Here is a 22,854-nt window from a genome sequence, read left to right on the forward strand (position 1 = left end):
TTGGATCCCCAGTCAGGGCGCGCGCCTGGGTTGCGGGCCAGGTCCCCAGTTTCAGGTGTGCGAGACTCAACCTGTCCGTGTCTCCCTTTCTTTCTCCTCCCCTTCCCCTCTCTCTGAAAGTAAATAAATAAAAATCTTAAAAAAATAAATCATACCCAGTGGTTTCCCTTTTTGTCTTGGGCTGCCAGGAAAATAAAGGCAAAATTTAATGTGTAAATTATGGTAACTAACTTAACTCAGACACTAGGCATTTCTCTTCTTCTAGACATTTTCTTTCTAAAATTGTTTACTTCTAGTGTTACTTTATTTAAATACAGTACATTACCTCCTGTCTTTTTCAGAGGTATTCAATGGCACAAATAAATAAAAACAAAGATCGTCAGTGATATGTGGCCTCATCACACTAGTTGCAGTTTGGAAGTTTATTTAATGGGAAAAGGGAAAAACAGTGCGTTTCTTTCCTGTTTCCTGCGCAGGTGACGTGGCAGGGATTGGCTGGGAGAGGACCGAGGGCACCCCCCCTCCTCCGGGGCAGCCGGCCAAGGGCCGGGTGTACTTCACCTACTGCGGCCAGCGCCTTGCACCGTACCTCGAGGACGTCTCCGGCGGGATGTGGCCTGTGGTTCACATTCAGAAAAAGGCAGGTTTTCTTACCGGGTTGGAAAACAAGTTCCCCTTAGTGATTTGGGTGATGTTCAGCCACATTGGAAGGGGGGGAATCTGTTGATACTCTAGTAAGCCCACCGATTCAAATGTCGTCTCATCTGGACACCCCCTCACAGACCTGTCCAGACGTAACATCTAATCTGGCACCCCATGGCCAGCCAGACAAGCTGACACATAAAACTAACCATCACAGTGTGCTGGAAAAGCACGGACTTTATGAAAGCAAGGACCAAGCACATCTGGTCATGTCCTCCCTACCCTGACGACGTGACATTTGAGCCACGTCTGGAATATTTACTGGTCTCAACTAGGCCAGATTGGAGGAAAGTGTGTTCCAGGCGAAGCGAACGGCGTGCGCCGTGGCTTCAAGTAGGAAGGACCAGTGTCGGAAACACTCGAGGTCGTTGAGTGGCCGAGAGCGTGAGAGCGAGAGGTGAGGATAGGCGGGCCCGGCTGGTGCAGCGCTCCCTCTGAGCACCCGTGGTGCGCACAGTTACGTCTGCCCCTCAGTCTGGTGGCCGTGCTGTCCCATAGCCGAGGCCGTTCTTATGGTCTGACATTTAGTGAAGGTCACCTCAGGGTGTTAAAATAAATAAATAAGCCTAAGTCCTTTCAAATCCTTTATTCACTCTCCTTTCCAGAACACCAAGACTCGAGCGAACTTTGGCTCCCGCCCGTTCGCCTATGCTGAAGGGCAGGCCCACCGCAATGCCGCCGACCTGTGCACGGACCTGGCGGAGGAGATCAGCGCTAACTTCGAGGCCCTGCCCTTCGCCATGGCATCTGACAGTGACAACGATGCCGGCACCAGTATTGCATCAGACCCGGGCACTCACGGGCCACCGTGCCGGATTGCGGCCGTGGCCACCGCTCAGCAACGTAAGCTGCCTCTTCGCAGGCCCCCACTGCATCCTGGGAATGCGAATGCTGTTGGTTTCAGAAGTCCCTCTAGCTTGGGCTGGCTCAGGTGCTCCTGGGGAACGGGATAACTGGCCCGGCGAAAGGAAACGGGGAGCAGAAGGAAGTGGGGCGGCCTGGAAAGCACATCCCCACACCCAGGAGGCCTGCCACCACCCAGTGCCGCATGGAGTGTGGCTGCGTGAAAGCACAAGCCTGAAAGATGGTCCATCTTTTGTCAGAGATAAAAACCCCAGTATTTTACATGAAATCTCCTTATTTTGAAATGTTAATCTCTCCTTTGAATTGTTTTAAAACTGAGGTCATAAAAGAATAATAAAATGCTAATTGTGGAATCTAGGTGGTAGGTATATAGGTATGCACTATAAAGGCTTCTGTAATTGAAAAAATTTTATAATCAAAATGAATAAAACTGAGTTTTCCAAACTAAAGATGTCTGCAAGCCATATTGAGCCCTTGGGTTACGGGTTTGCAAACTGTCTTAAGTATCTGTTTAATTCTTATGATGAAGAACTTCCCAGATTGTTCTCTAAGTTTAATTAGAGCCATAAAATCTATAGTAGGATTCCAGGTAATTATAAGTAATTAGTTATTCCTTGACTCTGCACTTGAAAATCCTTCCCAGTGTTAGGAGTCTTTCTGTCATGTAAATGAGGAGAATCAGGTTTGTCCGAGGTGAGAAGTTCATGATGTTTCCAGCCCGCTCCGGGGTGGAACTCACTGTCATTGTGCCTTGTTACAGAGTACGACAGCGACACCTCCTGCCACTACAAAGTGGAGCTCAGCTATGAGAACTTCATCACCTCTGGCCCAGACCCCCACCCGCCTCCCATTGCAGACGATGAGAGTGACGACGATGACGACGACGACATCCCACAGGTAAGAGACCCGCAGCGTCCACTTAGCTCCCCGGTGCCCAGGGTGAGCCACGCGGAATGATTTTGATCTGAGTGTGCAAGGCTGCAGGTGGCGCGCTTTGAATAATGACACTGGGTTTCAACAGTGACTCTGGAGTATTTGTTTTTCTAAGCTACACATCAGTAGCAATATCTTTTGGGCCCTTTTGCCAGTACAGCCCAGATGTGGGAGAAGTGAAGTACTCTGATAGTAATTCAGCAGTAAAGTTGGCTCTAGAGGGAAGGAAGAGACCTCCCCAGTGTAGCACTGCCCCTCCGGCAGCAGCTGAGGTGTATTCAGTGTGGTCCACACGGTGTGTTTGTGTCACTGGCCTGTGAGGGGTGAGGACTCGGGTGAGAGCTGGTGGTTGGGGCAGGACTGATGCCTGCGCCGGGCGTTCTCTGTCTGATCACGAGTTTGCCTTCTTCCAGGAGGACCACTACGCCCTGCTGGTGAAAGCCTGGGAGACCAAGGTGTTTCCTACGATCCGGAGGCGCTTCCGCAATGAAGCAGAGCGGAAATCGGGCCTGGACCAGATCAAGGGCGCTTTACAGCTAGGTCTGGTGCTTTGTGTTTTCCTAACGAGCTCACTTCGTGGTTTGGACAGATGTGTTTAGGGGACACTCAGCATGTAACTCGGGAAGGAGGGGCTCATCTAAACTTGGCCTAGACCTCACAGTGTCGTTTCCCTGTGCCTTCACTGAACTCCGTTGTCTTGGCCTTCATTGCCAGGTTTTTCTCTCCTTGTCAATTTAACTCAGTGTTTTTTGGTGGAAGGGCTACTAAAGTGAATCTGGCGTGGCTGTACGAGGCAGCTGGGTGTCCTGCTGGTTACTAGCTGGGGCTCTGAAGTCGCAGCGGTGCTGTTGACCAGGAGCGTGACCTTGGGAAGGTTATTTAACCTTTCTGGACTTTCCTTACCTTTAAAATGGAGTCAGTAATGGCAACCACCTCACAGGTACATGAGAAAGAAATAAGGTAATGCAGATAAAGCTCCTAAAAGCAAACAGTGCCTGGCACATGGTAAGTATTCCATTAATGCCATTCTGAATGTCACAGTGATTAATGACGGTGAGATCTTTTCTCCCGCTGGCTACGGTTTCTCTAGCAAAGAACGATGCGGAGTTTGACCCCAGACAGTGGGTCGCTATTGAATCTTAAGTGCAGGTGGCTGATTTCTGTGTCAAGGCTTTTCCTCACTTTGTGAAACACGTGCTTTTTGAGATGCTGAAGGGCCTTTCCCAGCAGGCCCAGCTGCCCTCACGGTGGAGCATCGGCTGGGTTTTCTGTCATCAGGGTGGCCTTCAGAGGTGGGGCAGCAAGTTTAGTTGTTGTCCCCGTGCTAGCAGTCTTTCTCCTCTTTTAACTTCTGTCCTGAGACTAGGACCAAATAAAAAAGAAAAGCCACCAAGAGACCTTTATTTTCCTTGGCCAACTTCTATGCTGAGTCCCTGGTTTCCAGGGACAGAGGAGCCGTTCCTTTTTCTCATCGGTGCCAGGACTAGTCAGAGACAGAGGAAGTGTGAGAGAGAGCGCGGGTGTGTGTTTCCCATGCTTGCTAGCCCCACAGCTCAGACCAGTGACAGTGGAATGACCTTGTTTACACTAACCCGCGGGAATGTTCATACATCCTGTGACGCCGTGTGGATGCTTCCCGCTCTTATCAGAGCTCTGTTTCCGCTACGGGCCCAAATTCCAGGGCAGATCATTTATATTCTCCTCTCTGCAGAGTTTCAGGCAGGGGGAGCAATGCTAGAAAGACCCTCGGGTGGCAGTGAACGTGGGAGGGTGAGGGCAAGGGGGAGGAGGGGCAGCCGGGAATGACCTGTGAGAGAGCAGAGAGCAGCGTGAGCCTTGGCGGGGACTTCAGGTTTCACTGTAAGTAAAATGGGAAGCCACTGGGGGGTTAAGCAAAGGAGCGAGATAATCTGATATAGTAGGTCCTACAGATAAAAGGATAATTTGTTATTCCTCCTTTATTCTCAACATCGGGAAGATGTACCCTTTTCATGTTACACTAGACTGCAGGACAGACCTGAGCTTGCGTTCAGAGGACGTTCACGTACTGAGTGTAATGCCAGATTCCTTGCTGCTGGCCGGAAGTAGCAAGGCTGGTCACTGGTTTTCCCAGCAAGGAGGGCTTGTTTCCGATGCATTTTTATTGTCATCGATTTAGTCACTTATTTGTCCATGCATGCGACATGTGCCTCCCAGTGCCAGGCCCTGGGCTAGGGAATAAGGAGTCTTCTCCGCACAAGACTGGGATACTCCCTTCTCTCAGAGAGTGTGTCCTGGTGGGCAGCCAGTAAGGAAATGACGGTCAGCGCCGTCACAAGGGCGGATCCTGAGGCCGCAGCACAGGTGCCGAGGGCAGCCCCGTCGGCCTGGCTCCTCCACCAACACCGTGTTGAAGTGAGACCTACGGCAAGTTCAGCAACCACAGGGTTACGTCTGGAGAAAGGAAGCGCCATTTGTTCGGGGAGCAAACAGCGTTCCTTACTGCTTCTTACCGCTGTGGGAGAGAGTGAGACGGGAGGAGAGAGACTGTATAGCTCACAGCCCATGCATGGGAAGCTCTCATGTATGACCACTGGCTGCTGTGCCTTTATTTCCATGTGGGTTCTGCTTGAATGAGGATTTTCTTTCACCATTTGCTCCCGGAGCCGTCCTGAACATCTGTGAATGTCTGTGGCAGGACCAGAGCCCGACCTGTGGCTCCTGGGCCCCGGACATCATCTTGCCCAGGCGTTCTCTTGGGGTCCATCTGTGTGACCCCGGCCAGGCAGCTGAACTACAATAATTCAAATGTAAAACTTTACCTTCCCAACACAATATCCTTCAATATAGCAGTGGCAACAGCTGAAGGGCGCTAGGGAGACGGCCCATGGTGCCCAAAGGACCACCTCCGAGAGGGGCAGCCCACGAAGGTTAATGAAACCTCCTCTGGGCTGTTCTCGTTTAACGGGGCACTGTCCCCAGTTCCCGGGTTCCTGCTGAGCAGACAGCAGAGCAGTTTCTTCTCCTCATCTCGAGGCCCTTGGAAAATGGGGCAGAGGTTCTTTTTCTGTAATCTGCTGTTAGGCCCCATTTCTTGTTTATCCTGTCTGACCCTTCTCTCCCTGAGCTTCCTTCTCTCATCCCAGCCCCTTCTGACCTGTGCTTGGAAAGCCGCTGTGCCTCTTCCTTACAGCAAATAAAGGACCGCAGACCAAGTGACGGGAGATGCACCTGAGGGCAATAAGCCTCGTTTAAAAGCAGATGCTGCCAGTGCCTGCCCTTCCACCCGCAAGCGGTGTGGGGCCGAGGCTGCCAGAGCGCAGGGAGGCATGTACTCCGCCTCTCCGCCCTCCCCACGGGGCAGCTGTCCTCAGGGCTTTGGGCATTTGTTTGCTGGGTTCGTTAAACCAAGCAGTGGTGGCTGTTGCTAGTGAACGTAATGACGTGCTCTCCCCTGGGACAGGAGAACGGAGCGGATTTCAGCCCTGGACAGGGGTTGTGTAGGTCTCTGTCTTGACTAAGCAGCATGTGTTTATTGCAGTAACATTCAAACAGTACAAAAATGAATAAGGGAGGGAAAAAATGAGCGTTACCCTCACTTTCTTCTTACTCTCCGTTTGTCCTACAGTTTGTTATTTTGACTTAGCTAAAATGAAATGACTGCATAATAATGTATCATTTTTAACCATTCTGTATCAGTGAATATTTCTATTTATCAGCAGCGCTGCGCAGTGTTCGTTGCACACTCGCGCTTGTGTTTCTGTGGGAGAGACTGGAGAGGTTCCTAGAAGTGAGGCGTCGAGCACGTTGACTTGTAGGATATTGCATAACTGCCGTCCCCACAAGGCCACGTACCCCACCCACAGTGTCGGAGAGGTCCCCCCTCTGTCCCAGGTGTGAGTCGGTGCCGTGCTGGCCTGCAGGTCATGCGCACTTCGGGGAGTGACGGTGCCATTCTGTGTTTTAGGCATGGTGGACATTGCCCGGCAGACCGTCGAGTTCCTGTATGAGGAGAACGGTGGCATCCCAAGAGACCTGTACCTTCCCACCATCGAAGACATCAAAGATGAAGCAAACAAGTTCACGATTGACAAAGTTCGAAAAGGTTCTGCTCTCCTCCTTACTCCTCTTATGAAATGTCCTGCGGACTGAGAAGCAGAGTTGTCCTCAGCGTGAGCCTGAGCTGAGCAGCTGGTGCCCTCCTAGGGTGACTCTCCTTACTCTGAGTGACGTGACCTCCTAGGGTGACTCTCCTTATTCTGAGTGACGTGCCGTCTTCCCAGCTCTCCCGAGTGAGGCCCTGGAGCGTCCTGCTGGGCACAGGAGACCCTTGTCTGGCCTCAGGTGGCCCCTGCACATTCCCAGGGCTCAGCAGCATGCACAGGGCAGTGGCACAGAGAGACAAGTGGGTGGGCCTGGGGTTCCAGGTCGGCCTCTCAGGCCTCGTCCTGGCTGCTGAGCTAACAAACCAGGACCCTGTGGTTGTACTGTGCGTTTTGGAATTTTCCTAGAATGGGTTGATTCTTTTGATTAAAAAATCTATCACACATTTTGAGGAAATGAAAACACAGAAAAGCACAAAAAAGAAAATTTAAAAGTATTTATTACCTTCACAAAAATATCCAAACATGAGCAAGGGCAGGAATATATATTTACTTTTCTTTTCTTCATTTCTTTTTCTTTGAGATCTAATTCACATACCGTAAAGTGTGCCCTTTTAAAGCATACAGTTTAGCAGTTGTTAGTATATTCACAAAGTTACACAATCATCAAACCATTGCCTCCGACTGAAGAACATTTTCATCTTCCAGAAAGAAGTTCCTTACCCTTACCACTCCCCATTGCTCACTCCTTTTGGCCTCTGGCAGCTATTAATCTAGCTTCTGTCTCTGTAGATTTGCCCATTCTGGGCAGTTTATATAAATGAAATCATACAACATGTGGTCCTTTGTGCCTGGCCTCTCACAGAGTATACTTTTTCAAGTTTCATCCATGTTGTAGCACATGTTGGTGCTTCGTTCCTTTTTATGGCAAAATAATATTTTATTGTACAGATAATACCCCATTTTGTTAACCCATTCATCAATTAATGGGCACCTGAGTTTTCCCTACCTTTCGGCTATTATGAGTAATGCCTCTGTGAACATTTGTGTATGAGTTTTTGTGTGGGCATGCGTTTTCATTTCTATAAGTAGGGGTGGAATTGCTGGGTTGTGTGGTAGCTTTATGTTTAACTTTTTGAGGAAGTGCCAGATTATTTCCCAAAGTGATTACAACATTTTACATTGCTACCAGCAGTACATGAGTGTTCTGATTCCTCCACACCCCGGCCCACACTCACTATTGTCTGTCTTTTTGATTATAGCCGTCCCAGGGTGTGCTCAGTGGCATCTCCCTGTGGCTTTGACTCGCATTTCCCTGATGACTGATGATGTTGAATATCTTCTCCTGTGCATTTTTTCATTTCTTTTTAGAGAAATGCTTATTCAAATCCTTCGCCTATTAAAAATAGGCTTCTTTGTCTTGTTGAATTTTGGAAGTTCATAACACGTTGTTGTATTATCTCCCAGACCAAGCTGTGTTCCTTTCGGTTATAACTAAGCTGAAAGTTTTGCTAAATGCCATAGAGATTCTTCAGACCCTAACACAGAGGGTGCCACGGCGACAGTACTTGCTCCTGAACACACCTCTCTCCCCCGCCCCCAGGCCTCACGGTGGTCACCCGCTCTCCGGACAGCAACAACATGGCCAGCAGCACCGTCGGCACGGCCCTGCCGAAGTTCGCCATCCGCGGGATGCTGAAGACCTTCGGGCTGCATGGAGTCGTCCTGGACGTGGACTCGGTGAGTGCGCGGCTCTTCCTCTGCACTGAGACTCTCGTGTCCGCACTCCGGGAGCCTTGAGAAGTGATCATGCAGGTGGAGTACTGCTCACACTCGGGGTGAAGAAACCGCAAGTGTCGTCGTGCCCGGTGGCTTTCCTGGGACGGGCCCAGAGCAGGGCCCATGGAGCATAAACTCTCCACTCCCAGCGCGGTCAGCTCCTTCAGACCTGCGTCTGCCATGCTTTTCTGTCAGCCGTGGCCACGCTGTCCCGTATTCTATCTACCCAGGTTCCCAGGGGAAAAGTCTCCCACTCCTTGATGAGTGGGTGACCTGGCATTGTCATGATTGTTGCAGACACAAATCAAAGAGACAGTTTCGTGATTTTGATCACATCATTGCACTGGGTCTCTTAGTTTCGATTTCCCTGTGTGTAAAATAGGTGTAGATTGCTGTTTTCTCCTTCATTTCGGGGGCCCTTCTGGGGCTCAGCAGGGACTTGGGCGGGGAGAAGGAACAGAAGAGAATGCGCGAGGGCAAAGCTGAAGGCCCCTTTTGAAAACGGGGTCCTGTTTGGAAGCCACACCTGCACGGTCCCGTGGCGGCGCGCCCGCGCCCACATCTCCGACGTTTCCCGAGCCAAAAACGGAGGGAATAATGTGTGCTTTAAACCCGAGAGTCCTGATAAGGGAGTGTCGTCACTGCGTAGATAAGCTTTTGTGTCTAGATGGAGATGCATGTAATGGCATGTACTATTAATGATTTGCAATTGGAAGTTTTACATTTTCAGTGGACCCCATTTGACCAGAAGTTAATTTAAATCACTCCATTTTTAAGAGGGACTGTCTACTAGTGGTTTACTAAGGTGAGCTGTCAAGTAGAAAATTCTATTAACTACCTTCTGGAACAAACTTCTTATTCTAGTTATCAGAAAATATATAACTAACAATATTTTTCAGCAATGGAAATTTATGAAAGTGAAAACAAGAAAAATAAGAAATTTTATTAGAGTAATAATTATTCTCAAGTTGGATTCCCTTTGTTTTAATAATAACCCCAAAGCAAAACTCATATTGATACTTGAATCCAGAACGCGTATGCATATGCTTCCTTTCAGTTTCCCTCGCGGTAGAATAGAGCTACCAGACAGATGCCCCACTTTTACAAAATTAGTAACATCACAGCAGCGAACAGAAAATTTACCTGGCAGCAGTGTGCGGTGAACTGTTGCTGAAACACAGCTCTATTCTTTTTAAATTTCCAACTCATAATTACGTTGAAGTGCTTTATTTTACCAGTAAAAATTTGCCAACTGGTATGAAAAAACTAAACACTATCAGTACAATATGAACCAGAAATCTTTGAACTTTTAGATTGTCAGTGCCATGCAACTAGCATTTACTACTATAAAACTTTATATATTTTATATTAAAATATGTATTGAAAAATAAATTATATATAATGCATAATAATATATCAACATACATTCTGTAACATGCATTGCTATACTAATATGTATTGATATAACATATTGATATTGATACATCGCTGTGTGATGTATTAAATATTAAAATGTATAAAATGAATATGTACTATAAATATATTAAATATGCATTAAATATATATAAACACATATAAAATATGTGTGTGTGTATTCCGTGTGTGTGTATGCATACATACACACTTCTTTAACTGGAGGGGTAGGTCAGTGCAGAAGCACAAGTAGACGTTTCCTTTCACTGTTGCAGGTGAATGAGCTGGTGCAGGTAGAAACGTACCTCCGGAGCGAAGGTGTGCTGGTCCGATACTGGTATCCCATCGATATGTTGGAACGGCCCCCAGCAGGCTACCGGAGGACTGCCACCAATGGGCTGGTCACACTGGACAACACCAACCTTCAAATTCACAGGTAAGATTGAGCTCTCTTTCTGTCGGGCCACAGAAGCCGGCTCACTCTGCTTTACCGCGTGTGCCATTCGTCCTTGACGAGGAAGCGTGCCTTCAAAGCTGGGAGCTGGGGAGACGGCAGCCAGCACAGGCAGCAGCGCAGGGGCAGGGACGGGGAGGAGAGCCGCGGGCCGCGTCAGCAGTGTCACCTGGCCTGTGCCGCGGCGCTCTGCTGCGAGTTGGAGGGGTTAGGGGTGGCTGGAGGTTGGAAGCATGTGGAAAAGTTGTGAAGGTAAAGCAAGCCAAGAGATAGCTGAGAGGGTGTCGGGGCTGTGCGGGCAGCCAGCTCGTGTCTCTGCCAAGCTGTGGAAGTGCTCCTTGAGTGCCTGCTTTGTGCCTAGCACCGCGCGGGGGCATGGGGGTCTGTCTCCAGGGGAACACACACCTTCTCTCAGTGGGTTAAAACCTAAAGATGTGGCAAAATTCCCTTCCTAAACTATTGTTTATGCCACCCATCCACTAGCATCACAGCTTCCCACACAGTCAGTTTTGAACCAACTTGCTCATGACTCCAGCTTAGACCTCCCATAACTCCAGGAACAGGTACCCAGCGCCTCCTGCCATGTCCACGCAGGCAGTGCCTCACCCCATTTGGATGGTCTGCAGTTCAGCTTGACGGTCGGGTTCACAAAACCAGGCCACACTTGGCACTGGCTTCACTTAGAAGGACACAGAACGGGAAGCCTGGAGTGCCACAGGGCAGTGCCACCCGTGTGCTTCCAGCAGTAGTTGTCCTGGCTGTCCTCACAGAAGTTGAGGGTCTGTTCCCTGACCCCACCCACCCGAGTGACAACCCAGGTGTGAGGGATGGACAGCGGGCACTGCGCACCTGGTGGCTGAGCAGCCGCGTCCCAAACAGAATCCAGTATCTTCTGTGACAAGTCCACAGGCACAGGTTTCAGGCATTCCAACAAGAGTCCCTACTCCAGAAAGTCTCAGAGCTCTGGCTTCCCACCGAGAATGTCCTTTCAGTCCCTCGAGTCCAGATGCCGCTTTGCACTGGGGAGTCATTCTGGCCACAAGCCGTGTACCTGCTGATATTGCTGATGCTCTGCTTTGGCCAGGTTTTCAGAAGAACAGGCTGAAAACGAGGTGACCAAAGTCGGCTCTTAGGCAGTCGAGGGAAGGGTTTTGTTGACGCTTTACGCACAGATAATCCCGTAGGCACCTAAAATGCAGCATGAGGAGTGGAATCGGGATTTCCCCCGAACTCGTCTTTTACTGGTGGTCTTGCCGTGTCTCTGAGGGGCACCGTGAGTCGAGTCGTTCTTTTCCGTCACTGTCTTCTGGAGCCTGTCGGCAGCTCTCCCTCCAGAGCACATCCCCAGTCCGTCTGCTTGTCTCTGTTTCCGCCACACGCACACTGAGCGTGTGTGAGCCTCATTCCGGGTCTGAGCCTCAGCTCCCCTCTCCCTACAACAGCCGGAGTGATTTTTTCAAAACACGAATCAGATCCTCCCCCTCCGTCCTCAGACTCAAACCTTCCCACGGCTTCCCGTTCCCCCCGGTGTAGGGTCTAAACCCATCGCCTGGCTCATGAAACCCTGTGTGGGCCCCGGAGTCTCGGCTTCTCCAGCGTGGCTCCTTCAGCAGCGCCGGCCTTCCTGTGGCTCTCACAGCCCGAGCCTGCGTCCCCTCGGCGTCTGTGTGTGTGCTGTTCCTCTCCTGGAATGCTTTGCCCGGAACTGTGCATGGCTGGCACATTCAGGCCTCAATGAACATGTCACCTGTCCAAAAGGGCCTCGCCTCCCTATTTAATCCAGTGTCAGCATGCTGTTACACGTTGTCATAGCACTGCATTTTACCTCTTCCAGGACCTGATGCTCTTGCGTGTTATTTTTCAAATCTGTTTACTGTGTGTCTCCTCCCCTAGAATGTGAACTTCCTAAAAGCAGAAACTTTGTCCGATTCTTTGCTAGAGCCCCCGGTGCCTGATCTTGGCCCTGGCTCACATTGTTTGTGTGAAAAATAAGACAATAATCAATAAATAATAATACGAGAATAAACTCTGCTCTGCGTAGTCACAACCGTAAACCTTCTTTTGCCCCAGCCTGTATTTGTTGAAAAGAATCCCCAAACATATGTGCTTGAATGTCAGCATGACACTGGTGAAAGCTTTCAAGCTTTATTTAATAAGTCTTTCCATTGCATTTTTAGCAAATGTCTCTGATAGATGAAACCTATGGGCCATTGACTAGCAACAGAGAAAAGTGGTTTGTAGGGTTACAGTCAGACTACAGATATAGGATGTCTGTTCTGAGTATCAGTGCGGTGATCTCAGCACTGGGAGAGACGTGAGACATGCCGTAGTTTTGTCTGATCACCGCAGGGACTGGACTTCTGGTCCTCGAGCGGGTTCCCACCAGAGGTGCTCCGTCCGTCCGGCACACTCCCGTGGGGCAGAGCGAGGGCTCGTCGGCCACAGGGCCCAGCAGGGCTTCCTGCAGCCCCAGAACCACCCCTTTCCGGCGTCGTCCTGGCCACTTCAGCAGCTGTGGGGAGGCGGGAAGGGCTTTCTGCTTTTTTTTTCTTTTTCCACTTTTTACTTCTAGGGCTTTCCGCTTCCCTGTTCGGACCTCTTCTGCCTCGCTGCCCTGAGCCCGTGAGCTGGGCGAGCGCAGTCAGCATGTGGGCGTCCCAGGAGGGAGGAGACAGGTCCAGTTGGCATCTTTTAGACTCCAGCACAAGAGTATTTCCAACTGGAGGACATGAGAAGGAAATCACCCAAAATGCAACATCTTCGTTGCGTTCTTTTCTATCTTCATAGTGTGCGTACCCATCAGGTGTTAGGTGGTGGCTGGTTGTTTCTTCAGTTGCCATTACTCCCAACTTGAGTCATGGTGGGCCGGCACTGAACTTGGTCCAGGTCATCGGCAATATCAGGTGACCCCTGTTAGCTCCGAGTGGGTTCTAAACCTAGATTTTATAGAAACATTAGGGCTGCTTCTAACTTGCCTGTTGAGTTAAAGTGCTTACTACCAGGAGAATTTTTTAATTGCGGTGATTGGCTAGTAAAATACAGGGAGCCGCCTCTATGCTCCATATTAGCCAGATTCGATTCTTGACCGAAAGGTGCAACTCTAAATGGGGCCTGCCTGGTCACGAATGAGCTTTTATCCAAGGAGCACGCCAATTACTTCACAAATTCATCACCTTAAAAATACCCATAGTGAACTTTTTATGATAGCTTTATTGAGATATAATTTACATTCTCATTTAAAGTAGACAAGTCAGTGGTTTTTGTATTTTCACAAAGTTCCGCAGCCGTCGCCACAGTCGGTTTTAGAACGTTGTCGCCACCCAAGAAAGAAGAAACCGCACACCCACTGGCAGTCAGTTTCCATTCTCCCGCCCCCTCGGCCACCCGCCGGTCTGTTTTCTGTGTCCGTGGGTTTGCCTCATTCTGGACAATCCCTGCACATAGAACCACCAACCTGTGGGCCCTGTGTCCGGCTCCTCTCACTCAGCATCGTGTTCGCGAGCTCCGTCCACGTCGTAACATGTGTCAGGGCTTCATTCCTTTCCACGGCTGCTCCGTGTCTCGTGGCGCAGGCTCACCGGTACTTAGCTGACGGCTGCCTGGGTGGTTTCCGCTTTTCATCTACTGTGAATAACACTGCTGTGAACATACACATACAAGGTTTTGTGCGGACATACATTTTCATCGCTTCTTTGACCGTGATTTTTGAGTTTGGGAAAATCAACCATAACTAAATGTACCCTTTTTGCCTAAACACAAGTGACTAACTTGAAGGACAGAACCTGGGACCAGAAGAGGAGCCTGAGATGTGGCCCCCTCCCTCTGGAGGCCTGCGGCCCAATCCGGCGTGGGGCTGGGCGTAGACGCTTAGGGACCCCCTTGCTGTGTCCCTTGCAGGGAGCTGCTGCGGTGTGAGGCTGCGCTGGCCAGGCTGTACTGCCGCATGGCGCTGCTCAATATCTTCGCCCCCAAGCTGCCACACTTGTTCACCCGCCTCTTCCACATCCCTGCCATCCGAGACATCACCCTGGAGCACCTGCAGCTGCTGTCCAATCAGCTCCTCGCTCCTCCCCTCCCAGGTAAAGCTTGGCTTTTGCTGCTGTCACCACGGAAGTCAGCACGGGGAGGGGTAGCCCCGAGAGAGCCAGGCTGCAGGCTGGGGTGGGGCTCCGGGTACTCGCTATTCACGGAAGGGGCAGGGAGTCTCGGAGCACCTTCCGGCTGGCGCGGGGAACCGCAGTCCAGAGCCACGGGGGCCTCGGCAGTGCCTTCTCTCTCTCTGGAAAATGCAAGTGTGTCCCTCACTTTAGTCATGAGCCTTGTAAGCATTCACCGAGCTTCCCAAACTAGTTGTGGATCAAGGAAAAGTCAGTATTTATGAAGCCTAGTCGCTGTACTGTAGCCACAGACGTTCTGTCTGACTCTGTAGAGAAGGGAATGTGTTCTGTTGTCCTCCAGAGCAGACCTATCGGTTCATTGTGATTGCAGCCCGAGCTGCTTCAGCGGGCCAGCCGTGTGTGTCTGCTCACCCTGGCGCATGGGGCGAGGGCTGCCGCTGTGGCTTGGCTGCCCTGGAGAATGCTAAGTGACGAATCTGCTTAGCCCAATCCAAGACTGCGGGGTTCTGTCTTCCTTGGGCACTTCGGCCTTTGTGCCCTTGACCTCCAGCCACTAGCATGAGAGCAAGAGGTTGAGGGGGCAGGTGGCCCTCTAAGCCTCAAGGGCATCTCAGAGCTGTGGAGTCGCAGCCAGTCTGCGAGCTACACCTCCGCTAGACCATCTCAGTGCCTGGGGTCCACGGGCCCACCCCAAGAACTTAGAGGTTCCGGAACATACCTGGGAAGCTCCAGAGTGTTTGTGGAAGCAGCTTTGCCACAATCACCTAACACTTGCCTTACAAATGCCACTCTGCGCCTCCCCAGCATTCCCCGGGGCAGCTCCGCTTCAGGTTTAATTTTAGGAAATAGTTTTGCTGCTTAAAAGAAAACGAAATTTAAAAAGCACCAATTTCCTGAACCCTCTCCGCACCCTCCCCACTCGGGGCCAGGTTGGTGATGTCTGTCATCTGCTCGCCTAGACCCTAAGCCCAAGCTGGCCCGTCCCAGGTGTCTGGACAGTCTGTCCACTGTCGCTTACAGTCTCACAGCCGCTGGCTGCTGTGGTGCCAGTAAACCTGGGCTCCTTTCCTGTCCGCAGACGGCACCATCAGCTCCAGCTCCGTCCTCCTGGCCCAGTCTCTGCAGCACTGCGTGCACTCCCAGAACTGCTCGGCCACCGACCTCTTCTACCAGGGCAGCTCCCAGACCGTGCGAGAGTGGCTCGGCGTGGCCATCACGCGGACCCTGCACCAGGGCGAGGAGAGCCTGCTGGAGCTGACGAAACAGATCTGCTCCTTCCTGCAGGTAGAAGTCTGAAGCTCTCACCTCCCCGGGCTGGGTCCCGACTTGTCCCTGGGTGTCTTCTGTGCTTGTGAGAAATGACAGTCTGTCTTCCCCAGGCTCGCCCCCACCCACCCACCCCAGCCCCCATACTGATCTCCTGTCTCTGACTGCGCCGTGCCCCCTGCGCTGCCCTTCCTCAGACCGGCTTTCTGGGCCTCCCGAACCTGGCTGGCTCGGCCCTTTGCCTCGGAGCTGGAAAGGTGAAGAGGCCCCCTGTGTTTAGTCTGCGCTTTTCTTGTTCAATGTCCCCCTGCAGACCGCACCGGAGCAGTTCCCCTCTGAAGAGTTTCCAATCTCCGAGTCCAAAGTCAGCATGGATGTTAACTTCCCCGGGGCAGCTTTGGTCGTGGTGTCTTGCAAAGAAAGTCAGTCTGGGTTCCGCAAAGAGTAAGTCGCCGGCTCTCCAGATGGTGATGGGGGAGAAAAGTAAAATGGATTCTGGGGGACTTGACAAAGAAAAACACAAATTGTTTTTTCTCTTTGTTGCTTACTCTATCTGAAAATAATGCGTAGTCCTTCCATGTCTGAGAAATCAGTCTGCATAAAGACTGGCCTTCTCGACTGTGGGGGGAATGAGTTCTCCCTCCCCTCCTCCCCGTGACAAAGTCTGCGGAGGCTCCCTGTGTGCGCGGGGGCTCCCCTCACTCCGTCCCTCCTCCCCAGCTCCTCCCTGTACAAGGCGCCGTGGGCGCGGGTGCTCGTGTACGGGCTCGGCCACAAAGTGAAGCGGAGCGGCCAGCTGAACCTCATCGAGGCCATCTGTTACCCCCGGGACGCGTCTCCGGCCAACACGGGGCTCACGCCACCCCCCACCACCAACCAGTACCCTTCTGTGATCCTGTCCACAGACAAGGTCCACATCAAACTGGGTGAGTGCTGCGTGAGCTCACGGTAATGAGAACAGCTTGACGTCTCTCTGTGCTTTCATTCATTCTCCTTAACTGTGGAAAGGGTTTCGTACCTTGTGCCTCGCTGTGTCCCAGCGTCCTGTCAGTAAAGAGCAGCACTGCTTGGGGCGGTGTGTTCTAGGTGCAGGAGACGAAGGAGCTCCCTCTCCCCCTGGGAGGGCCTGGCCGGTGCTGCCCAGCTGCGCGGGGATTCCCTTTCCTCCCCACGTGGGCGGGGGCACCTGCCACCGGACAGAGCAGTCTCCCCATTTAGCTGGAATGATGCCAGCTGCCTCTCCTCGCGTTCTCATTAAAACCCACACCTCCTGGGTAGGATGTGGCACCTGGGGCGTGGGCCTCCATGAGGGGCTGTCCCCCAGCTAAGCGGTGAGCAGCCCTCTGAGCGGGACCCTGCACCACGTCGGCCTCGTCTGGCTGGCCTCGCCTCCCCGGCACCCGTCGTTGACCTCTCCGAGGGCTCCAGCTCCATACACCTGAAGCTGCCTCTGAGGCCTCCGCACGTGCCACACCCAGCGACTGCTCCTGAGCAGGCAGCACCCAGAGGAAAGGAAAACCTGGTTTCAGGGCCTGCTGCACTTTCCTGGCGTGTTGATGAGAAAAGACAGACACGTGTTTGCCAGAGGCAGCTGTAAGATATGTTGGAACTTTCAGCCCACGTAATGGGCCTCGGCCTGTCCGTAGCCCATCACATCTATAGGAGCGAAGTGGAAGGATGTTCCTTAAGGATTTGGTCGTCGCTACACGACTGTATAATCTTTTTATTAGGGTCTGGTTTTTCATGGTGTTTGGCCCACACCACTGGCTGCTCTCACAACTTTTTACTAAGCACAGCGGATCTCTCTAGCCTGTCGTTCCCGAGTGAACATTCCCCTGTGAACATTCACCCCACGGTGCAGGCCAGTCGGCGGGGCGCTCCCGACTTGGCCAGGACCCTGGTGCACGGCGTGTGCCTGCCGGTGCTGCCCGGGGCGCGGGCACAGTGCGCCGGAGGCAGCGTGGGCCAGACCCAGGCCACAGCAGCGACAGAGGGTAATGGGAGGGAATCAAAGCCCAAGGTCCTGGTGGTTCGCCCTGGACGCCTGCCACAAACGCAGCGCTCTCGCGGGACCACAGCCTCGCCGAGGGGCTGTGCTCTCGCGGGACCACAGCCTCGCCGAGGGCTGATTCGTTCTCTACTGCCATTAGTTCCAGTGAAGCGTCTTTGTTTCCAACCCAGCTCCCTGTTTCCATGCTGGGCCGGCAGGCTGGTCGGAGCCTGGCCGACTGGGGAACGTGTACCCTCCCTGCTCCCCTCGCTGTCACTGGTCCTGTTGCCACACGGGCAAGCGGGCCGCTCGGAGGGGTCTCCCCCGACTGCTGCGGCCCTGTTGCTCCGCAGACACCTGGGAGGGCTTCTCCTCAGGCCGGTTTTGACCAGGTGCTGCCAGTCACGAGCTGGCCACTGGCCCCTTCTTCCAGGAGTGTCCCCGCCTCCCGGAGCTGTGCTGGTGTTGCATTCTCTGCCCCTGGAGTTCCCCCTGGCCATGGCCTTCGCAGAGCAGCTGCTGTCCTGGAAGTCGGAGGGCGGCGAAGGGAAACCCGAAGACGAGCCGGACACCATCCCGACGTCCGTCCTCCTGCAAGTGGTGGAGCTGCTGGGTGAGGCCGCCCTCCCTCGGGGCGGGGCCCGCTGTCCGGGGCCTGCAGGAGGGGCCTCGGGGGGCGCAGGGGTGACCCGGGCAGCCGGGGCAGGGACGGCCTCCTGTCGGGCTTCCGCCGTTTGGCGCGGGCTCAGGGAGTTGAGTGTCAAGTACAGCCTCGGCTCCCACATCCGTGATCTGCGAGGGGTTTCCGTCGTTTGGGGAGGTGGCAACTGCCCGTGAAAGGACGCTGAGTTTCATCATCCTTTAAAACAGCAGTACAGGCCGTTGTCGAGCCGTCCGAGGGGAGAGGGGCCGTGAGGCGAATGGCGTGGGAGTGAAGGGCGCGGCCAAGTCAGACACCACGACTCCACGGCTCCCGAAGGGTTAACAGGGGTGCATTTTGGCAAAACTAGCGGATTAGTAAACTTACCATATATAAATTTACCTCCAAATACTCTGAACAATATTAAACTTTAATTAACGGTATATCTTAAGTGTCTAGGGGTAGACATGCTGATGTCTGTGACTCCTTGGGCAGTAAACTAGCACGGCGCCTGGATGAGCGGAGGGAGGGGGGAGAGGACACCAGTAGGCGTGCACGTACCTACTGTGTCTGCTGTTTTTCTGTGTGTTTAAATAATAACATGTTGGAGGGAAGGGAAAAGTTGCAAACTCACATGCCCTCAGGGGTCAGGCAGATGATGTAACTAGTGAAATAAAGGAGGAAAGTGGGCAGGGCCTCCGGGAGGTGGAGGGCCCGTGCCCTGCCCGGCAGCCCTAGGCCCTGCCCCTCAGCACTGCCTCAGAGTGCGGCCCCAGGACTGCCGGGTGTCAGTGCTTCTTGTTTAAAGAAAAGCCAGAAATCTCAGTACTGGTGTGAATCCCCCAGTTCTTAAAGGTCGACACCCAATTTAAACTCTAGAACACACTTGGCGTGGAGCGGGGGAGGTGAGCAGGGGACAGTTCTCTGCAAGAACAAGACGTCCATGGTCTCGGCTCAGGGCCCAGCCATTTGCAGTTTCGGTGGAGAATTCTCCCCACGCTGTCCTGCTGCGTGAATGTCTGATGGCAGAGGAGGGACAGTGGAGGAGGAAACACGTGCCCCGAGGGCCCGGCCTGTACCCCACTGGCCCTCGTCCTGTGTGTGCGCCCAAGTCCTGTGAGAACCATGAGTTTCTTTTCGGTTAGAAAGACCAAACAGCAGCACCCCGGAGGAGGCGGCTCCGCCCCCTCCTTTGTGGGTGGGGCTCACCGGAGCTTCGTGGTAGGCCACCCAGACCCCGCCGTGGGGAACCGCTGCCTGCCACGTGACTCTGTGAATGTGAGATTCGCCTCCGGCGTGAAGGGGACCTCGGTACACGTGCGTGGTCCGTGTCATTCTAGACACTATTTCCCAGACTTCGGTCACTGTCCCGCCACCTCCGTGATCCCTGCCATGTCCACAGACTGTGCCTCTCGGCATTTGACTGTTGTTATGACAGTTTCCTCCTTTCCCCTTTTTTAACTTAAATTTATTTTTTAAAGAAAACATTATGTTGTTACTTTAAATGAAAAATTAGTGTCCATTACCATATATAATGAGCCGATAACTATAAAAATAAAAAGACAAATAGTTACTGTTATGAAATTCTGGCTAAATGCCATTGCCCCTCCAGGACTTGGGGTCTGTGACCCACTCGCTGTTGAGAATATACAGCTTCCAGTGAGGCCTCCTCACTGGCGAAACCGGGGCTAAAAGAGGGTGTGAAAAGGAGTGACTCTTCAGCGTGTGTGTGTGTGTGCCCCTGGGCTGTGTGTGACATTGGGTCTTGTGTCCCCAGCAGTGAGCATCCCCTGGCTTGGAAAACATAGTTCTGGGGACTTGACACCAACTGACTCAGATAACCTGATGAGAAAGAAAACCGTGATTTTCCGCCTCAGCCACAGAAGCCAGCCCCGGGCACTGTGCGCCCCAGGGGTTACGACAGCCACAGGCTCTGGAGCCAGCCTGCCCGGCTCTCCCTTCAGGGGCTGTGACCGTGGGCAGGTCCTTCAGCTCTCTGAGCCTCTGTTTCCCCACCTGTGAGATGGGGGGATACTGCACCACTTGTCTGACAGGGTTGCTGTGAGGGCTGAGCCCATTAAAGTGCTCAGAACAGTGCCTGGCCCGTACTGAGGGCCCTGTACCTGACGATTGCTTTGTGTTCGCTTCAGGAAACTTCCTGTGGACCACAGACATGGCGGCCTGCGTGAAGGAGCTCGTCTTCCACCTCCTGGCGGAGCTGCTGCGCACAGTGCACGCCCTGGAGCAGAGGAAGCACCCCGCCGGCCTGTCCTCGTCCATCGCCCTCCAGCTGAACCCCTGTCTGGCCATGCTGATGGCCCTGCAGTCGGAGCTCCACAAGCTGTACGACGAGGAGACCCAGAGCTGGGTCTCGGGCAGCACCTGTGGGGGCGCGGGGGCAGCGGCGGCCGCCGACCAGGGCAGGTTCTCCACGTACTTCCACGCGCTCATGGAAGGTTGCCTGGCGGTGGCCGAAGTGACCCTGCCCACAAACATGAGTGTCTCGGCCAGCGGGGTGACCTCGACGACCGCCCCGAACCTCAGTGACTCGTCCTCCTCCTCATCGTCCTCCCCGGGACAGACCCCGCAGAGCCCCAGCCTCCTGTCCAAGAGGAAGAAAGTCAAGATGAAGCGGGAAAAGGCCTCCTCCTCCGGGAAGCGGCAGTCCTCCCGCTCCGTGGACCCCGACCCCGCCGTGCTCAGCATCGGGGGCGGCAAGCCCGAGGACATGCTGTGGTTCCACCGCGCGCTCACCTTGCTCCTCATCCTCCGGCACCTCACCAGGAAGGACCCGCAGGGCCTGGGCGTGACGAGCGACGCCATCGCCGACGCCTGCCAGGCCCTGGTCGGCCCCACCGCCCACAGCCGCTTACTGGTGATCTCAGGGATCCCCACCCACCTGGACGAGGGCATCGTCAGAAGTGCCATCCGCAAGGCCTGCAATGCCCACGGCGGGGTCTTCAAAGACGAGATCTACATCCCTCTGCAGGACGAGGACCCCAAGAAGCCAAAAGACAAGGCCGAGGGCAGTGATGGGAAGGCCGAGCCTGAGAAGGCCCTGGGCTTCCCCAGCACAGACAGCCTGGAGGTCAGCACGTCCAGCAGCCTGACCCCAGCCATGAGCATCAGCGCATCCGCCTCCACCAGCCAGGCCTCCATCTGCAGCTCCCAGGGCGTCTCGCAGACAGTCAGCGACCTGTCCGTGGATCTGCTGCCCGCAGGCCTCGAGCTGCCCATCCCTCCGGGCTTGCTGGAGCCCCACGTGGTGTCCAGCCAGGAGAGCCTGGACATCTCCCTGTGCAGCACCGGCAGCCTGGGCAGCCTGGGCAGCCTGGGGGAGCCGCTGGACAACGTAGAGACGGCCTCGGTACTGGACATGGGCTCCGTGTACACAGCCACGACCCTGGACACCCAGCCCCTCGCAGCGCGCCCCATCAAGGGCTTCGCGGTCGTGGAGGTAACAGCTCTCAGGCCTCGGCAGCCACTCCAGTCACGGGCGCTCTGACGCCCTCGTGGCTCTCTGGGCCTTCCACTGCCCTTCCTGGGTGTCGCCTAGCAGGTGACGCTAGGGCACTGAGGGGCTCCCTGGGGCAGCTGCTGGGAACAGCAATGATTCGTCATGCTGATCGTCTACGTTTGGGGTCCCAGCTGCGAGAGTGCTGTCAATTCTGCTGTCGGGAACCACGTGCAGTGCAGTGCTGAGTGGGAGGAGGCCGAGGGGCCTGGCGGCTGACCTCTGCTGGTGGATGGGCTCTGCCAAGTGCATTCCAACCCAGGCCCCACAGGGCTCTTTCTGAGGGGCTTGTGCACTTGGTCATCACGTTCCCTGACCGGCACGGCTCAGCAGTGGGGCCTTGTCCCACAAAGTGAAAGGTCACTGATTTGATTCCCAGCCAGGCCACATGCCTGGGTTGCAGGTCCGGTCCCAGTCAGGGCATAACTGATCGGTGTTTCTCTCCCTCTTTCTCCTTCCCTTCCTCTCTCTCTAAAAATAAGTAAATAAATAAAATCTTTTAAGATTTTATTTGTTTATTTTTAGAGGGGGAAGGGAGGGAGAAAGAGAGAGAAACATCAATGTGTGGTTGCTGGGGGTCATGGCCTGCAACCCAGGCATGTGCCCTGACTGGGAATCGAACCTGTGACACTTTGGTTCGCAGCCTGCGCTCAATCCACTGAGCTACGCCAGCCAGGGAAATAAATAAAATCTTTAAAAAGAAAAAAGGAAAAAACGTTGCCACCACAGGCGGGACCCGCACTGAGCAGCGGGAGAGAGGTCCTGCCGGTGTCCCCGGTGACTCTGAGTTTCGGGTCTTATGCGTGTGGCCGGGTCACATTTCCACTTCAGGATCCTGTCTGTGTCTCGGGCCCCCTTGCCTGGGAATCCCGTGTCCTGTGACCCCCTGCTCCGCTGTGTGCTGAGAGCCGGGCTCCGAGGAGACTGTCCTCCCTCCTTGCTGGGCGCCGTGTTCGCACGGCCTAGCTGGCTGTGGGAGGGGCTCGGGCCCCGAGCTCGTCTCCTCCCAGAGTCGCCTCTGGAACCCAGTGGCCCTCTTCCTGGGTGCCGGCTCTGAGCCTGGCAAGGGCTCTGTCCCTTGGGCTTCGGGGCGAAGCCG

General features: G+C 53.7%; 1 protein-coding gene across 7 annotated transcripts in view; it reads left to right on the forward strand.

Annotated features, from left to right (window-relative positions):
- The window catches only part of HECTD4 (HECT domain E3 ubiquitin protein ligase 4), a 157,120-nt gene that overhangs the window by 117,899 nt on the left and 16,367 nt on the right, over positions 1-22,854 (forward strand). For all 7 annotated transcript variants that reach the window (XM_045844468.1, XM_045844502.1, XM_045844478.1 and 4 more), the window contains exons 49-61: positions 477-640; positions 1,308-1,545; positions 2,327-2,463; positions 2,913-3,039; positions 6,446-6,583; positions 8,185-8,321; positions 10,049-10,209; positions 14,125-14,306; positions 15,424-15,629; positions 15,925-16,055; positions 16,332-16,537; positions 18,035-18,214; positions 20,392-21,698. In XM_045844468.1, coding sequence (XP_045700424.1) covers positions 477-640; positions 1,308-1,545; positions 2,327-2,463; positions 2,913-3,039; positions 6,446-6,583; positions 8,185-8,321; positions 10,049-10,209; positions 14,125-14,306; positions 15,424-15,629; positions 15,925-16,055; positions 16,332-16,537; positions 18,035-18,214; positions 20,392-21,698 — 3,314 coding nt within the window. The remainder of the gene's footprint in view (positions 1-476; positions 641-1,307; positions 1,546-2,326; positions 2,464-2,912; positions 3,040-6,445; positions 6,584-8,184; positions 8,322-10,048; positions 10,210-14,124; positions 14,307-15,423; positions 15,630-15,924; positions 16,056-16,331; positions 16,538-18,034; positions 18,215-20,391; positions 21,699-22,854) is intronic.

Source organism: Phyllostomus hastatus, unplaced genomic scaffold (assembly GCF_019186645.2).
Source record: "Phyllostomus hastatus isolate PE091 unplaced genomic scaffold, TTU_PhHast_1.1 phas_contig_1162, whole genome shotgun sequence".
Taxonomy (NCBI): domain Eukaryota; kingdom Metazoa; phylum Chordata; class Mammalia; order Chiroptera; family Phyllostomidae; genus Phyllostomus; species Phyllostomus hastatus.